The sequence below is a fragment of the Nothobranchius furzeri genome, chromosome 11 (genome assembly GCF_043380555.1).
Source record: "Nothobranchius furzeri strain GRZ-AD chromosome 11, NfurGRZ-RIMD1, whole genome shotgun sequence".
Classification (NCBI taxonomy): domain Eukaryota; kingdom Metazoa; phylum Chordata; class Actinopteri; order Cyprinodontiformes; family Nothobranchiidae; genus Nothobranchius; species Nothobranchius furzeri.
In genome coordinates this window covers 60,161,284-60,179,552 of record NC_091751.1, presented here as the reverse complement: position 1 = coordinate 60,179,552, position 18,269 = coordinate 60,161,284, and the positions used below count along the sequence as shown (strand labels likewise).

At 42.4% G+C, this 18,269-nt stretch overlaps 1 protein-coding gene across 7 annotated transcripts in view; it reads right to left on the bottom strand.

The window, feature by feature from the left end:
• The window catches only part of astn1 (astrotactin 1), a 556,409-nt gene extending 538,895 nt beyond the window's left edge, over positions 1-17,514 (bottom strand). For 5 of the 7 annotated variants that reach the window (XM_054746696.2, XM_054746699.2, XM_054746711.2 and 2 more), the window contains exon 1: positions 17,022-17,514. In XM_054746696.2, coding sequence (XP_054602671.1) covers positions 17,022-17,325 — 304 coding nt within the window. In that variant the 5' untranslated portion in view covers positions 17,326-17,514. The remainder of the gene's footprint in view (positions 1-17,021) is intronic. The other 2 variants (XM_054746707.2, XM_054746717.2) reach the window with 1 other exon arrangement.
• Between the last annotated feature and the right edge of the window lie 755 nt (positions 17,515-18,269).

The window sequence follows — 18,269 nt, the reverse complement described above, 5'->3', positions numbered from 1 at the left end:
AGTAAATGTTGAATAGAAAGAGGTGGTTTGGTGCAGATGAGTTAATAATACCTTCAGGGCCCTCTCTTATCAAACATTCATAGAACCTGTCCCATGTTCCTTCCTATGACTGAAGTTTAGAAAGTACGTACCAATGGTCAAAATCCTGATTTATGAAACGTGCACATTGCTGTTAATAAATCCCACATGTCCGTACCTAGGTGCTTGTGTTCATTCACAATCAAATAACCAAATTTGGTCACACCACATCCTCAGCTCGTGAGGGGATTCCCTGCCTTCCTCCTGAAAATAAAACTTTCCTGACAGCAAGATTGAAGCACTGACTACCGAAGTAGAAGAGAACAAGTTAGAGAGGTCTCTGTCAGAAAATATGAAAAGCAAAAAGGTTCCACATAAAAATGAATATGATGAATTGTAAAGTAACGGGTTGTCATTTACAGTTTACATTTAAGGAGTTGGCTGAGAGTGCAGCCCCCCCCAAGCTGTCATTCAGTTTAGTTACCTTGACAATGAGTGTATGTTCAGGAAGCAGGGGAGGTTCTGGGGGCGGTTCTTGTACTTGTCACCAGGCATCCCAAATCCCAGCATAGCTCCAGAAGAATCTCCTTAAGGTATCAGATCAGTGTGCTCAAGGGGTGCCCGTCCCCTCCAGAGTACACTCTCTTCCAAGTCCTCCAATAACTCAAGATCAGCCATGCTACAATGTCAAAACTCTATTGGTCACAGCTGTCTTAAATAGGTTCTAACACCTTCTATGTGATAGAGCTCTTTTTCCACAGACATAATTACTTATTATGTCTCCCCCATTCTACCACTAGATGGATGAGAGAGAGAGAGAGAGAGAGAGAGAGAGAGAGAGAGAGAGAGAGAGAGAGAGAGAGAGAGAGAGAGAGAGAGAGAGAGAGAGAGAGAGAGAGAGAGAGAGAGAGAGAGAGAGAGAGAGAGAGAGAGAGAGAGAGAGAGAGAGAGAGAGAGAGAGAGAGAGAGAGAGAGAGAGAGAGAGAGAGAGAGAGAGAGAGAGAGAGAGAGAGAGAGAGAGAGAGAGAGAGAGAGAGAGAGAGAGAGAGAGAGAGAGAGAGAGAGAGAGAGAGAGAGAGAGAGAGAGCGAACTTGGAGCTACTTCCCCTCAAAACACTCTAAAGTGGGGGAAATAACCAACAAATGACAGAGAAAAGACAGTTTGCGTTTCTCTCAGGGGGCAACTTTATTATCGCACCTCCCCTGCAATTTATGACACGAGACCAAAAGGGTACATTTCTAATGACGCAGTCTTGCTTCTCTGACACTAACGAGTGGTTGCAGTCCTGTAGCGATTATTTACTGTCAGTCACTGGATCTCAGCTTTTCAAATTGCTTCTTAGGGGCTTCACATGGGGGCAATTTGGTGAGAAAAATGCGAGCCACCAAAAAAAGTGTGAAACGTGTGGTCACGAGTGTGACTTGAATTCCAGACAGATTTTAAAGCAGCTGAACTTTATAAATGATGATACTTGAAGACCATGAATAATAAAAACAAATACCAGAATGTTTCAAAACTCTTTTTTTCTTTCTCAAAAAAGAAACAGTTTTGAATTATTTAGCTAGTATATTGAGATCATGACATCAAATGAGGTCTTCAACAACTCTATAAGTAACTGACTGTAAAGTTTCCAGCAAGATTGATGAATAAGTGCAGCTGCCAGCAAGACTTGCTACTGGCTGAGGTGTGTGTGTGTGTGTGTGTGTGTGTGTGTGTGTGTGTGTGTGTGTGTGTGTGTGTGTGTGTGTGTGTGTGTGTGTGTGTGTGTGTGAAGTTGTGACCGTATATTAAAATGTTTGAAGTTGTCAGGGTTTTGGATTTAAAGTGATTCTTATTCTGTTCACTATCAAACAATTGGCAGCAGTCTTCTTTAAAAGGAAGCTTATGTTGACAGTTATAAGAATAACATACTTGACTGCTTTTGGCAAATGCCACTTGTACTTAGATGTGAATAAAGAAATAAAGGGAATAAACCTGTGCTGCTGTAATGTGAACGGACCTATGCGTTGCTGGTATATGCTAAGAGATTGGTATCATCGTCTGCTTCAGAAGTATCTCACCCATTTGTTCAATGTTTTACTTTGCTCTTTAAAAATGGTTACATCCCCTTTTTGTTATTCTACAGCTGCACTAAATATATTAATTCAGTCTCATTGTTCTGTCTCAGTCACAATGGCTCCATCTGCTTTCATGGAAACACATTGATTCAAGTAAGTACGTGTAAAATGATTCCTCTTTTCTTTTACTGAGGTGACATCTTTGCAACCGATTGTGAGTGTCCAGACATTTTAGATGACATCAAAGGGTCCAAAGTCCTGGTCAGCCTGGTCTTGCTAAGTCATTGCACAGGAAAGGTAAAGGCCACTGTAAAGGTGGGAACTGTGAAGGTTATAGAATTAACATGGTTTGACCATATCCGTGTGAATGTCAGCTGATTTGACCTCTATTTGTTGAGTGAAAAGCATAAAGGTCAAAAGTCAACTGACAGCTTTATTAGGGAACATAATAACTAAACACAGTTGGGTGGTAAAACTGAAGTACAGTGGTCCCTTGTTTATTGCGGAGTTACATTCTAAAAATAACCTGCAAAAGGCCAAATCGCCAGAAGCCATCTTTATTATTTACAATTATAGATGTTTTAATGCTGTAAAACCTCCCACTACACACTTTATACACTTTTCTCTCATTTAAACACTCAATCTGCTGTTTTTCACTTAAGCAAGAATTGTTTTCAGGTGTATTTATTAGTTTTCAATTAACTAATTAACCAACATGAAGTGCTCTAATGCTTTTCTGGGTTTCCTAAATGTTTTTCCTTACAAAACACTGCTAGAACACCGAACACTGATTATGGTAAATGTCTGTATTTATATAGCGCTTTCTTAGGGTCCTACACCCCCCCCCCCCCCCCCCCAAGGCACTTCACAACACAATCAGTCATTCACCCATTTACTCACACATTCACCCGCAGGTGGGGGTGAGCTAATATGCAGCCACAGCTGCCCTGGGGTGCACTGACAGAGGTGAGGCCTACTAAACACTGGTGCCACCGGCCCCTGCTGGTGGTGGTCAGAGGGACCACCACCAGAAGAAAAGGGGGTTAAGTGTCTTGCCCAAGGACACAACAGCAGCATTATATTGAGGTCATAGAAGCACCACAAAAACAATAAAACAACCAGATGTGCCACTCCTTGCTTTCGGGTCAGTTTGGGTCCAGCATTCCACCCCTCTTGCCATGCTCGCTGCTACCTCTGTAACTTTTAACACCAGGTTAGACCTTGGATGTGTACTCACCAAGCAAACTTTTCAAATGGTCACATCAAATGCTTTTCCTCTCAACCGTGGACATTTTCTCATTTTAGACTTGTTCAACTGTTACTGGCACTTATGTTTACCGCTAGCTTGTTCAAACAGCGGCCAACTCTGGAGTTTGATTGGTTCTTTACTCGTCTAGTCCTGCCTGTACCAGTTGCTGATTGGTTCTTTTTCATTTTCACCAATCTTTTCCATTTTCTGATTGGATTTTTTTATGTCAAATTTTGTTGTTGCCTTTTATTTATCAATGCAAAGAAATGTGCAAAACCGTGAAGGATGCGTTCTAGCGAGGGACTGCTATACAGCATCTCATAATGTCTAGTAGGGGTGCAACGGATCATCATTAATCTGTGATAGGCATGGATCTCTCTCTGGTTCTGCACGTACATCATCCACGGATCGGTAACTTAGAAGGCCGAGGAGCCACCTGTTCAGTCTAAACCATTAAAGCACAGTGGTGGTCATGTAAGAGGAGGATAGGAGCTTGAAAAACCACCTGCATTGTTTAAGTCGCATGTATGGGAGCATTATGGCTTCCCAGTAAAGTACAATGATGATACAAACCGCAAAAATGAACACTTCTAACCCTAACATTAACACGATTGGACCTATAATTATCGTTAATGACAAATCTGTAAAAAGGAGGAAAAAACTGAGGGAGTGTCCTCATCATCAACCATATGCATAAAGAAAACCAGAAGTTGAAGGATCAAGTCACTGGTTCATGCACCATTTTTAATTGCCACCGCATCTATGTGAACAAATTTTCCTGATTTAAAAAGAAAATCACTATTTCAAATTGTTGGATGTGAGCTCTAATTAGGTATGGTTTGGTATGGATTAAGAATGTAAAAAAATATCGATATGACAATATATTGCAATGTTTTTTCCTGCAATACTTCATCGATATTCAAAAGCTGTGTATCAAATTTTGGAAGAATTTACACACAAACATTTGTGTGTATTCTTTTATTTTTGGTGTAATACAAATGCAGGCCGCCAGTTGGCAGCAGTGTGCAATGGGTTTTGTTTCCACCACTGAAATGTAAATCCCCCTATCATGGCTCAGATATCTCATTAAACATGCTGCATATCAGTTTGTACTGTTTGACTTATCCTAAAATAATTTCAGTCTAAAATAATTGCTAATATCATCTGGCTGAACGTATAGCAATATATATCGTGATATATCACATTGTCTCCCCTGTATTGTGATATGTATCATATCGCCAGAATTTCACCAATACACATCCCTAGTATTGATCTTTATATGTCATTGAATCAGTGTCCTGGTACAACAAAACCTTGCTGTTTTAGGCTTTTAACTCATTCAGTGCCAGCTGATTCCTGATCAGAAAAGCCATTTGCTGCCAGCGTTTTTCAGCATTTTTACTGTTTTTTTAAAGTCACAGAACGTTGCACGCTAGGATGATGTCAACTCATAAACTAACAAAACAAAGAGGAGACTCACCTCTTACATCAGGCAGAATCCGCGCGTTTCGAGTACCTCACTTTTTTTACAGCAGCGGCCCAAAACAATCCCCTAACACATGGATTTTCTGCTTCCTGATCACGTGACGTGTGACGTACGCAGATGAAGAACGGCTTTAGAGCTGAGGTGTTTGTTCTCACGGTGCGGGGCTCATTCCAACACACACACACATACACACACACAGTAAAAAAAATGCCAATGACGACTTTAGTGAACGGTTTGATTTAAAATTATGACTTTTGTCATCAATGGCAGTTAATGAGTTAACAACAGCAGAACAACATGGCGGCATGAAATTCTAAAGTTGTCAATAATTGAAGATGGACTGGAATCAGATTTGTTTGGTTTGTCTGTACTCTCATAAAGGGTGCCAAATCACGACAAAGCTCCAATGGGATCTCGTTGAGGAAGCGGTATCTGCTGAGGAGCCACTCTAACCAAGCAGATCAATGAGCTCACAGAAGACGTGTTCCCCCCAGACTACACCCTGAGCCAAGATCAGACATGCGACAATGTCAAATCCCCATTGGTCACAGGTGTCTTTTATAGGTTATGTGATAACGCTGTTTCTCCACTTCCATCATTACTTATTGGGTAAAAATAATTTCTGGATGAGGAACATACGTGGATGACTGAGACCTTCAGTACTGTGTTTCCCATATTCTACCATTATGTGCTGTTTGTATGCATGGTCAGAGTTGTTCTTATGTTTCTACGCACAAGTACAACATGGTAAATATCACACAATGCGTAAAATCATTTCTATGCATGAAATATGCAAGGATCTGTGCGTAGGTACAGATGAGGGCCTTGCTGTTGATAATGGTGCAAGCTCCTTTGGGTCAGAAATCCTTGTCAGACCTGATAAACCAACATACAAGTAGGCCCAGTTCTTACTATGGCTGAACGATTAATTGCATATGCGATGAACTGCAATGTGACAAAAGGAGATTTTCTAATCGCAAAGGCTGCAATTTGACTGGCAGCAAGTGGTTAGCACAACGCTAATATACCGTAAATCCTCTAATACAGGCCCGGGCCTTTATTTGACTCAAGCTCATCAAGCTCCAGGCCTTCATTGGAAGGAGGGCCAGTATTAGAGGCAGGCCTCTATTTCTAATTGAGCAAAATGAACTAATGGTTCGCTGGAGTTTTTGACAATTAAAATTGCGCCCACATTTTCAAAGTTAAACACATTTCTTTTAACAACGGTAGTTTCTGCTTCAGCCCTCTCCCCCCTCCCCCTGCTTCAGCCCTCTCCCCCCTCCCCCTGCGCAGCGGCAGCAAACTCACTGATGCGCCTGCAGCCTCTCAGAGTTCCTGCTGCTCTAAACATTAAAATAATTATTTCATTTTCTGTTCCACTTCTGATTACCTTCAATGGTGTCTGTTTGTTGCAACCACCAGGTACAAAAACTAACTTGTTTTTATTTGACTATTTTTCTGTCCTACCTGTTTATTATCTTCCTGCATCTCCTCTCAATCCTAAAGAAAAACTGCTACCTGGGTTCATATATATTCACCTCATGAGTTACCTTTGAACTGCAGTTCTAAAAGATCTACCGACCGCAAAAACAGCGGAGCGCTCGCTGTTTGGCGGCCGTATCAGTGATCAGTGCGTCGGAGGACAAGGTGATGCGCGCAGCGCCCCGCTCCACAGCAGCGAAACGCATCAGGAGCTTGTCACCTGCTGATAGCAGGCTGCTGTCTTTTCCGAGGGCTGCATCTTGCCGGTCATTATCACGTGACAGCGACTAGTCGATGACAGGCGTAAAAAGTCACAGTAATCCCTCGTTTATCGCGGTAGATGCGTTCCAGACCTGGCCGCGATAGGTGAAAATCCACGAAGTAGGGACTCCCAGCATGCCCTCGCGGGGATTCCCTGCACGTTGCACCTACGTCACAAACAGCGGCTATAAACGGATGTCCAGCTCACCACTCAGTTTCTTCAGATTCATGATCAGAGTTTCCAACATACCGATCAATCCAACGAACTATCAGCTCATAGTAAGTTATCTTACTTACTTCTGGAAAGCCCGGCATTTCCGTGTCACTTCGTTGACGCTCGAACGCTTGGGGGTTTCCTAGATCAGCCGGCGTTTCACCGACGCTATCACTTCCGCGTCTGTGAAACCACGCTCCCTATTGAATTATCGTATGATCACATTCTCTATTTGTGGGTAAAACTCAAGAAAAATTTTTTTTTTACTTGTTTTTTTTTAGTTTTTTTACAAAAAGTGCATTTTATGATGAAATTGATGAAAAAAACAAGAATTTCTTGATATTTCGCATAGAAAAATACCGCGAATCAGTGAAAAATACTGCGAATCTGCGAATTCCCCCTGAAAAATGCTCCAAAGAAAAAATCTCCGAAGCAGCGAATCCGCGATGAACGAACCGCGAAGTAGCGAGGGATTACTGTATAGTGAAGTTGACTAGTTCATACACCCCCTACTGCTGCTCTCCTGAGTGTTCTGCAGCATAATCAGCACGTTCTCTTTGAACTTGATAGTGTAATGACCTGGCTGGGGTTGTAAGCCAGGTGCATTCTGGGTATTGTGTTATATGTGTTTCCTATCGTTCTGCTAGTTCCTATGTGCTGATTTGCGTGTTGTGTGAGTGTTATGTAAGCCACAGGGAAGGTGATGTGTGTTCTGTGGAGGGGTTGAATTAGCATGGTTAACTGACACCGTGACTCTGTGTGGTAGGAGTGTGATAGAGGTTTGTGTCTGTAGCGGTACAAAGCATTGAAGAAAAAGCCCAATAAAGGTCCGCGTGAACCTCTACTGCCTCCTGCTGGTTGATTTGGGGACTATAACCCTGCCACTGGGACGCTCATACTTGCTTGTCACCACATTCCACCCGGCCACAATAAGAGACCGGCCATTATTTACCTCCGCTAACTCCGACACCGGCCAAAATTGGAGACCCGGCCTTTAATTGAATACCGGCCTGTATTAGAGGATTTACGGTACATAGAAAACCCCATAGGGATGCTAATGCTAATATCACTGATTACATTCTTACAAATTAAAAATTAGGAACGTGCATGGAAAGGACGTCAAAAACTCTAAAAAGACCAATAAACGGGACACACTTCTTTCCTGCTAATAAATTGTCACAGTCGGTGATGCTAATACCTATTCTCCTTCAAGGGATGTGCCCTGGCTGCAAAGTACTGCACCTTCAAATGCAAAATTTTGTCTTTTCTTGTGAGTGTTTATGTTTATGTAGACAAATAAACCTGTTGATATGATATGTAGATATATAAACTTGTTTATATTCAGTACAAGCTACATAGATTTGACAGGGGCGGCAGTAGCTCAGGTGGTAGAGCGGGCTGCCTCATGATCGGAGGGTCATGGGTTCAATTCCAGCTCCCGCCAGGGGTATCCTGCTGTTGTGTCCTTGGGCAAGACACTTCACCCAACTTACCTGTGTTAGTGGTGGTCAGAGGGGCCGACGGCGCCAAATGGCAGCCTCGCCTCTGTCAGACCTCCCCAGGGCGGCTGTGGCTACAAGTAGCTTACCATCACTAGCAGTGTGTGAATGTGAGAGTGTGTGAAAGCGTCTTTGGGTGTCTAGAAAAGCGCTATATAAGTTCAATGCATTATTATTATTATTGTTGTTGTTTTTGCTTCAGTTAGTTGAAAAATATGAGAAAAGCTCCTTGAGAAAAAAATCGTGAAATAAATCGCAACTGCAATATTGAAGAAAAAATCTCCATTAGATTACTTTCCAGAGTTGTTAAGCCCTAGTTCTTACGTAAAAGGGGGGAAAAAAGAATATGGACAGAACTTAAACAACTTGTTTTACCTTATTGGGGCGACTGTGGCACAGGAGTTAAGTGCTCGCCCCGTAATTGGAAGGTTGCAGGTTCGAGCCCCGCTCAGTCTGTCGCTGTCGTTGTGTCCTTGGGCAAGACACTTAACCCACGTTGCCTGCTGGTGGTGGTCAGAGGGACCGGTGGCGCCAGTGCTCGGCAGCCTCGCCTCTGTCAGTGCGCCCCAGGGCAGCTGTGGCTACATCGTAGCTCATCACCATCAGTGTGTGAATGTGTGAATGACTGATTGTGTTGTAAAGCGCCTTGAGGGGTTCCAGGACTCTAGAAGGCGCTATATCAAATACAGGCCATTTATTGTGGCCACAACATTATAGTTCACATTGATTTTGTATTTCAAACTTAATAAATGAAGATTACCAATCTTTAAGCAGCCCTTAAAAGTACCTGCACTACTACAGTAATATGACAACAAAAGCAATGACAGATAAGCAATGAGAGGAATTTTATAAACCCTGCTAAAGACCAGAATATGCATGTGAATTCAAAGTGATTAGTTGATGCATAGTAATGTACTGCATAGTTTTAAATGGCATAATCTCTCAGCCACAATGTTTTCAGGTGAGGGGACAAAAGATTAAGCTCAGATTAAAAAAGTACCACATTAATCAGAATGAGGTACGAGAAAGCTAAACAATAAAATGAAGGCCAGTGAAAGACGAGGCTCCGCGAGGTCCCAACAGCAGCTGGAAGGAGAAAAGCTTCTATTCAAACAACACACAGCAAGCATCTTATCACACAGGTTTAAATTTAATCAACACTTGTTCTCTAAACAGCCACACCATGCTAACTCAGATGGTTTGGGTTTCCAGAGAGGCTAATAACTCTGGTTTATGATTCAAGGCAGACACATCTGAACTCACCAAGGATGTCTTATAAGACAGCAAAGGAAATCAAGCCACAAATTATTTGAAATATAAATAAAAAAATAAAACAAAACAAAAACGCTGCAGCTGTGCAGCTGCTTTCATTCAGACAGGAGGGACGCCACATAGCCAAAAATCCAGAGCAATGTTGGACTCCCCAGCGTGAATATTCATTAAAAGTTTTCTGTCCTGGAGCAGAATGCAGCACATGAAAATGTCAGGCACAAATTGAGAGACATTAATATGCAGCTCTGGGTCTCGAGAGATCCCTCTGCCTCATGATGAAATAACTGTTGTCTAAATTAGGTCTTTAAATGAACTATTCATACCATTCCGATCTAGTGGTCTCGAGTGAAAACACCCAATAATATGGCAAACTTTCAGGATATTCATAATTTAAATCTATTCCCTGCATACGCTGGCCTGTTGATTAAAACAGACATAGCCATGCATCATTAAAACCTCATTGAGACAAAGGCTCTGCAAAGCTTTGGGCTTCATTTGCTAAGTGAACAAAAAAAAAATAATTACAAGTCACACACACTTAAAAATTGTCCTTACCGGCACACACCTGTAATTATTTGTTGGCAATACTGCAGATATATAGTGAGTTTATAGTGAGTTTATGCTAGATATTTTTCACATTTTTCCTCTAATATCTACTTTGAATGTCCCTTTCATTGAAGGCAGCACCAACTCTTACCTATCCAGGAAACTCTGCTGCACATATCATATTTTCTTGTTCAAACTGAGAAAAGAGGGGAAGGAAAACCAAAATTAAGGTAAACATATCAGGCAAAATCATGTGATAAAGGATGATCATGTCAGGATGGACTGTTTCAAAAGTAAATAGAAATAATAAAAACTTATCAGGGTATGCAATCTGGTAGCAATTCAGATTTTCCTATGATGTCTTTTAAACTGTTGTTTCCATCTAAAATCAGCCCATTTGCTAAAACGTCAGCCTATCACAGCTGCTTCATTAGTGAGTGATGTCACTGATCAGCATCAAAAGCCATCCAGACGTTAATGAAATTAAATACCATCTTTATGCAGATGACATCCAACTGTACATCTCCTTTAAGTCCCATGAGATGTCTAAGCTGCAGCTGTTACACACCTGCTTAGACTCTATCAAAACCTGGATGGCTGGGAGCTTTCTACAGCTGAATGAAGACTGAGATCCTCATCTGTGCCCCAGACAAGCTGGTTTCCAAAGTCAGAGACTCTCTTGGTCAGCTTGCTTCTCACACAAAACCCTCTGTCAGGAATCTTGGCGTGACCTTTGACCCAGCTCTCACCCTGGACTCTCATGTCAGTTCTCTTGTTCGCTCTTACTTCTTTCATCTCAGGAACATTGCTAAGCTGAGTCCCATTCTGTCTCGCTCTGAACTTGAGACAGTTATCCACACCTTCATCTCCTCATGCTTAGACTACTGTAACTCTCTTTTCACGTGTCTGAGCAGAACCTCCCTGAACCGTCTACAGGTGGTTCAGAACGCCTGTGCTCGGCTTCTGACTAAGTCCTCCAAACACACCCACATCACCCCACTTCTCCTCCAGCTTCATTGGCTGCCAGTCAACTTCAGGGTTCATTTCAAGATCCTGGTTCTGGTCTTTAGGGCCTTACATGGACAAGTACTATTATACATTGGTGATCTTCTCAGTCCCTATACCCCAGCAGGTCCCTGAGGTCCAGTGGCTGGTTTCCCTCTTTCCTGTTCATTTTCTCTCTCCCTTCCCTTACATTTTTAATCACCCATTTTTTTTCTGCTGATGACATGTCCTTATGATTTATAACCAAGAGAGCAGTTAAGGCTATTGGCTTTGGTGCAAAACTTACAGTTCCACCCTCGTCTGCTAGGGGCTGTCTAGTCACTTAAAAATGCAAATTTCCCAGCAGAAATAAACATGTTTACAGCCTGGTTAAAAAAAAAAAACATTTTAGGTTTAATAGACCTAGATTTCATTCATGACGACTCTGGGGAGGGTGTATTTTTTGTAACTCTTTAGTTTAAGTATAATTAAAAGCTTGAAATTATGAATAGTTAATGAGCACCAGAGCCACGAGCTAGCACTAGGAGCTAGTTCCGGGGAAAGGCCTCAGCCTGGGCCTCACGTTAATAGATGTTCGGCCATTTTGACTCTCTGAACTTTTGTTGTTTCTTCTGCGTTTCGTGTTTGGATGTTAATCAAGGAATTATTTGGACAAAGAGGGCAAGCTGTGGTATTGACTGCACCAACAGATCATCCAAGCAGTTTCTGCTTAATTTTTACCAATAAAATGAACTTTCTGTACTTTATTTCACTGGTTGAAGAGGAGAAAATGCTGTGCATTTAACATCACACTGCTAGGTCAAAGATAGGCTGAAATATAATGCGTTGGTAGGGCTGACTGGATAACTGGGTATTCGCAAGCTGACCGAAGCTAGCTAGCAAATGGTTTGTAGATTCACCGGTCCACTGCAGTGAAAGATTCATGAGATTGCCACTGAGATTTGCCAAGTTCTGGTAACATACCTCTCCCTTTTAAAGCAGCAGTCCTGTGATCAGAGATCCGTGAATCTGCCGCTTTATCCTCCAGAGGCAGGAAGTGCAAAGAAGTCATCCAGCAAGACTAGCACCGGGCCTCTCCTGTCTCTCGGCTTGGAAAAGCTGCTTCACGCAGGCAGCACGCTCCCATTTCCTGAGAGGGCTGAGATGCGCCAAGCATCTGTCTGGCTTCCATGCCTGGCAGTGGTTGTGCTGTTTGCCTGTGGAGCTCTCTGATGGAGATTAGAGAAATATTGTTGCTCTTTGAGTTAATTTTGGAGTCACTTTACCACAGTCCTCTCACTAAAAGCACCTGAAAAACCCCATTAGCTTGAGTTAGCATGTAGCTAATCTCCAGCTGATCTCCCACTGAGGTGGAGCATGACCTCACGTAAGTGGCCAGGGGACTCGGCTCCAATTGCAGCAGTCTGAGGCTCTGCTTGTATGTAAACAGTCCATATTACTGCTCCACAGGTGACCAGCATGACTACAGACATGCTGGTCAGCTGCACTGGAGCTCCTTCTTAGCTTCTTGGGTTAGCTAAGTTAGAAAGTAGCTACCATGGTTCATTTGCTCCAACCCTGTTCCAACCGTAACTCTCAGCTCCACTTCTTTATAACTATTTTGGATTGTCCGGGCGTGACGAGACGTGTGGCATGGTCAAAATGGCGGTGGTGGGAACCTCCCATTCTCTCTAAAAATGAATTACTTGAGCATATGGACATTATTTGTCCATTATACGGTATGTGTCAATAGTTAGAATGAATCAGTGTGAATTAACCAAAGTACTGTTCAGTGACTCTATTGGGCCATTTTGAGTACACACCCCAGCTCAGGTCTCCATTGGTTCTATTTGGCCAGCCCACTGAAATGAAGAAATGTAAAATTACCCCAAAGTCATGATAGTGGAAATGGTCACATTGACCAAATGCACCTCTAGAGATTGTTCTGCAGTGGATGCATTTTTGTAACTTTTATATTTTGTGACCAGTGCAGCAGCTGGCGGACTGAAGTACAACTTGCTAACAGCCTGACCCTGAACACCAACAAATCCAAACATATTATCAGTGACACAAGAAGGAAAAAGGTGGAGCACCAGTCACTCACAATAAATGGAGAGCAAGTGGAGAGGGTGTCTTAGCTCAAGTCCCTCATATCAGAGGACCTCACATGGACACACAACACCAAATGTCTGATCAAGAAGGCACAACAACAGCTATACTTCCCTACGGCTCCCGGGAAGACCAACCTGCCACAAAAACTGCTGGTGCAGTTTTATCACTGCTCCATAGAGAGATAGAGAGTGTTCTGACCAACAGCATCCTGGTGTGGTACAGCAGCAGACCTGCAGCTGACAGGAATGCTCTGCAGAGAGTAATCAAAACTGCAGAGAAAATAACAAACACACACCTGCCTGCCCTGGATGACGTCTTCATCACTCGCTGCCTTCAAAAAACCACAAACGTCCTAAAGGACCACCATGCTGTTAAACAGCTTTTCTACAAGAACTAACACTGAACTGAATGTTGCTGCTAGGACAGGGGTCGGCAGCCCACGGCTCTGGAGCCATTCATCCATCTGACACAGCTCTCTGTGCTTGTAAAGTAATGAATGAGTATTTAATTTAAAATGTATTTTATTTTTCTGCATTCATTTTTTTCTATATTCTAAATGTAAAGATTGTCTTCTTAGCTGTAACATTATGAAATGTACCTCTGGAAGTACAAACGACTTTCCAAAGTCTTTGCTACAGGAAAAACAGCACTAACCCCGGCTTTCCACGGGAGCCGTCAGCAGCACGTTACTGCAGCAGCACGTCATAGCTGCTGATAGGAACCGCTGTGGTCAACAGAACCTTTTCCACCGGAGCCGTCAGCAGCCGTCAGCAGCGCGAGTCGGCCGCGTCTCAGGAGCAGCAAGTCGCGGCCTTTACGCGCCGGTTCTATTTTCTACGCGCGACGCCTCTGAAACGGGTCAAGTTCGATATTTTTGGGGAAGGAAAAACAGGAAATCGGACGCAGAAATGGAGAGAATCTACCGAGATTTTCAGAATAAAGAACGTACTGCTTTCCGGTTGCTTTACTTTTATAAAAGGTTACTAACTGTGCGGCCCCGTGAGAAGTTATCACCTAGCTAGCGGTCTCCTTTGTTTTTCAGGTCCGTATTGGGGATTATAAAACGGACAGAACATAAAACACAAACCATGTTATAGTTTCTCCTGCTGTTGTTGTGTTTACTGACGAAGTCACTCGTGTGACTTCGTGCTCGGTCGGTGACAGCTGCTCTCCTGCTGCTTCGCGTCTCGTGGGAAGGGCCAAGCAGCAGCTTACGCGAGCAAGACGTGCTGCTGCAGTAACGTGCTGCTGACGGCTCCCGTGGAAACCCGGGGAAAGAGGATCACAATTTCATCAGCAGTAAAGTATTAAAGTACATCAGAAAACAAACTATTGCCCTCGATTGTGTTATGATAAATTTAGCAAGTTAGCCGGGTGGTTGAGTGTGATGTTATGGTTACGGTTGTTTACCCCTCTGACACAAACATAACTTTTACTTGTTAAAAACATGATCATCTTTGTGAGAAGTGACGCATATCTGGGTCACAAAGACAAGCACTACTTGCTTAGTATGAGGATTGCTGTAAAGTCGATGCAATCTGCTGGTTTCCTTATATTAGTTGTAGACCATATCACCCGGACCTATCTAAATATTGGTATATTCTTGCCATCCTGATGGGCACAAGTCTAACAGATGTGTAGTTGCAAAACAGAGTAAAAAAGCACAAAGCAGTTGCCTGTTTGAGTAACAGTCCACATAATGTAAGAAGGCCTGAATTAAAACAAAAACCATCTTCGCTTTAAGGTCAGTTTGCATCAGTAATTGTGGGAATGTACGTCCAACAGGGATTCAATAAGGTGTGAAATAATGATGCAAAAATGTGAATCTCAAGGAAGAAACCAGGCAGCAAGAGGCTGGTTAAATTTTCAAGTTACGATTGATTTTTTTTTTCTTAAAAAAAAAAAAAAAGAAATCCCAAAGACAAATTATTGGATCAGCTAAACACAAACCACATATAAAAATGTTGCAATTTAGTGTCTTATGGTAAATGAGCTGCATTTGTATAGTTCTTTACACTACAGTCATTCATTCACCCATTCGCAAACACACACACACTGCTGCCACACAATATGCACCACTGCTCCCTCCAACCACCACCTGCAGGTAAGGCAAGGTGACGCAACAACAGACATGAGCAGAGCCTGGGTTTGAACCGACAACCCAGTACTGGATGAACTCTTAACCCCTGAGCCACAATTGCCCCAATATTTATACCAAATTAATGGTTTTATTGACAGTAAAATTTACAAAGGGATTATTGGATAGGTTTTCCCAGAATTCAGTCATCTAACTTTTACATAGATATCAAACCTCCGGGAATTTATTTGGGCTGCAATTTGAAATTTGCAACACTTGAATGTTCCTAAAACTCACAAATAAAGTCAAAGATCAACACTAATTGAAAAATTCTTTAAAACACATTTAGCTTTATACTTTTCTTTAAACTTTCACATTAGTAATCTAAAATGCATCAGGTGGGTTTGGGAGCATAAGGCTGTAAAAACATCTGTCCACGTAGACTAAAAGAAACAACACCAAACCCACAGGGCGTACCATGAAGAGGTGCGAGCTGAAGGCAAACCCATGACTCTAAGAGCACAAACTTTATATTATTGTTGTTACTGAAAAAAAAACTCTGCATGCAAATTGATAGGGTTTGCGAAATACTGATCACTCAGAGATCAGACTTTTGCTCAAACACTCTTGCAATAATTCTGTAGAGCTTTACTAACATTCCTCAGGCTAACTTTAACAAACTGAGTAAAACATGAACTCTACTTTTCATAAGTAGAGTCCCTCCAAATTTCACAGCTTAGGCATTTTAAATAACAGCTTGGTCAATTGTACTTCTTACATTACATGATTATTTATGCACATTTGTAAAAACAATTTAATAAAACCAACAAATAATTCTTATTTAACACCGCCACGTGTCTTACTCCTTTAAAACACCTTAAAGCTAGCAACAAACCAGTGAAAACGGATACTTTCATCAAAATATGCAACATCAAATTACACAAGAATAAATCAGACTAAGCAATAACATGTAAATACTTTCACACCAACCTGAAAACAATCAGAACGTTTAGGAAAAAAACACCTATTCAGATTGCTTATGAGTGTTTTCATGTTGTTTTCTAATCTTCACCGGTGCAGCAGCTATAATCTATAATCTAAACACGAAGAGCCTTAACAGATTCAGCACCATGGACAGCACTTACAACATACCCTTCATCTCAGGAAGGTTTTTCTACAGATATCCCCTTTTAAGTAAAGAGGTCTGAACTTTGATGACATGTTTTTAATTCCAGGTGAAAAACTCACGAGGAGACAGCAAATATTATCTTACATTTGGTTGCATCAAGGCACAGATTGCCATTTGAAGTAGAAGTTGCAGCAAAGAGATAAAAGTTTGGCTGCGTGTTGTTTATAGGAAGTTGTAAAACAGTTCTGGCTTCAAGCTATCGAAGTAAAATCACGTGAACAAGCACAGAGCACCGGAAGACGTCTCCTTTACACCAATAAATCGGGTTTTACCTGGATAATGTGAATGAATTCACTAGCATCGCAATGCTATGAGGCCTATTGTTCCTGCAGGAGAAGTGTTGCATTTCGGCTTCATTAAAAACTCTAATCTGACTGGCGATGAAGCACCGAGCACCTGGCTGGACACCAGATCTGCTCTGTTTGGACGCACTACTGCTACCAGCGTTGATCCAAACAGTGGAAGCGTGCTGTACCCGGCCTAGGCTAATAGACAGATGTTAAGTGTCATAATACACATATTTAATCCGCTTAACTGGTGGCCAATAAACCAAACTGGTGTTAGGAAAGCTCACCCAGGACGAAGAAGGGGAGCTCAGTGTTTTCCAGGTCGTCCACCACCACGACGTCTCCGGGAAAGTCGTTCCTGACGGAGAACAGCAGCTTGGGCTCGGAGGCCGACGGACTGTGCATGATGCTCAGGTCGTTCTCCCGAAGAAACGGCAGCGCCGACACGGTGACGCTCTTTATCTTGCACTCGGTGTCCTGGCTCTGGTCCTCGTCGCCGTTAAGACACCGGACACGATGCGTTTGAGAAGCCAGAAGGAGCCACGCCAGCCCCAGCAGCCGCAGCCGCAGCTCCATGTTGATGCTCGCCATCTCCGTCGCTCCTTTTGCCTCTCTCCCCTCCTCGTTGCGTCTCTTGCAGGCTGCTGGAGTGGAGCAGCGCGGCGGCTGAGAGGCTGCAGAGTGTGTGTGGGGAGTGCAGTGCACCCGCGGGCTCTCTCAATATCAAAAACAAACGCCTCCTGTTCCCTTCTCTCCTCTTCTCTTCTCTGATAAGTCACGTGTTTTGTGTGGCTATACAGCTGAACTGTGAGGCTGTTGGTTTGTTTTAATGCTGTTGACCCCTTTACTATATCTGATCGATAAACTGCCTAAAGGGCTCACTAATAGCAGGGCATAGATTACTAACAGCGCGTGCCCTCAATGCCCCATCAACAAAAGCTTCATCCGTTTTAACTGAGTTCAACATTTGCATATCATCTGCAAAGGAAGACACTGGACATCTTTGTTGGTGTGCCTGGCCTCCTTTTTAATGTGTGGATGCTTGATCTGTGTATGGATAATTGCTTAATTGATGACATGAATGCATAAACTAACAATAAATAAGCGTTTGCACTAAAAGTGACTCAAATGTACAAACTAGTAATTAAATAAACCATACTAGTACATAATTGGACTTTATTTGTTTTCAATAATACCGTAGCTACATAGTGATGTGGACAAATATTTAGCCTGTTGTGCTTAAAAAGTGCACAGTTAGTGCCAAGTAGCCCAAGTATTTACCCCAACACCATCATAGCTGGAATGTTGATCCAAAGAGGATCTAGGATTTTCACCAAGCTGACACCACAGTCTGGAAAAAAGATTTCCTGGTCTGACGAGTTTCAATTTTAACTGCGACATTCAAACACTCACTGTCAATTCAATTCGGGTTATTTATATAGTCCCAATTCACAACAATCATCATTTCAACGCACTTTACAAAGTAAATATTCCAACTATTCCAATATGCCATTTATCAGTGAAAAGATGAATTA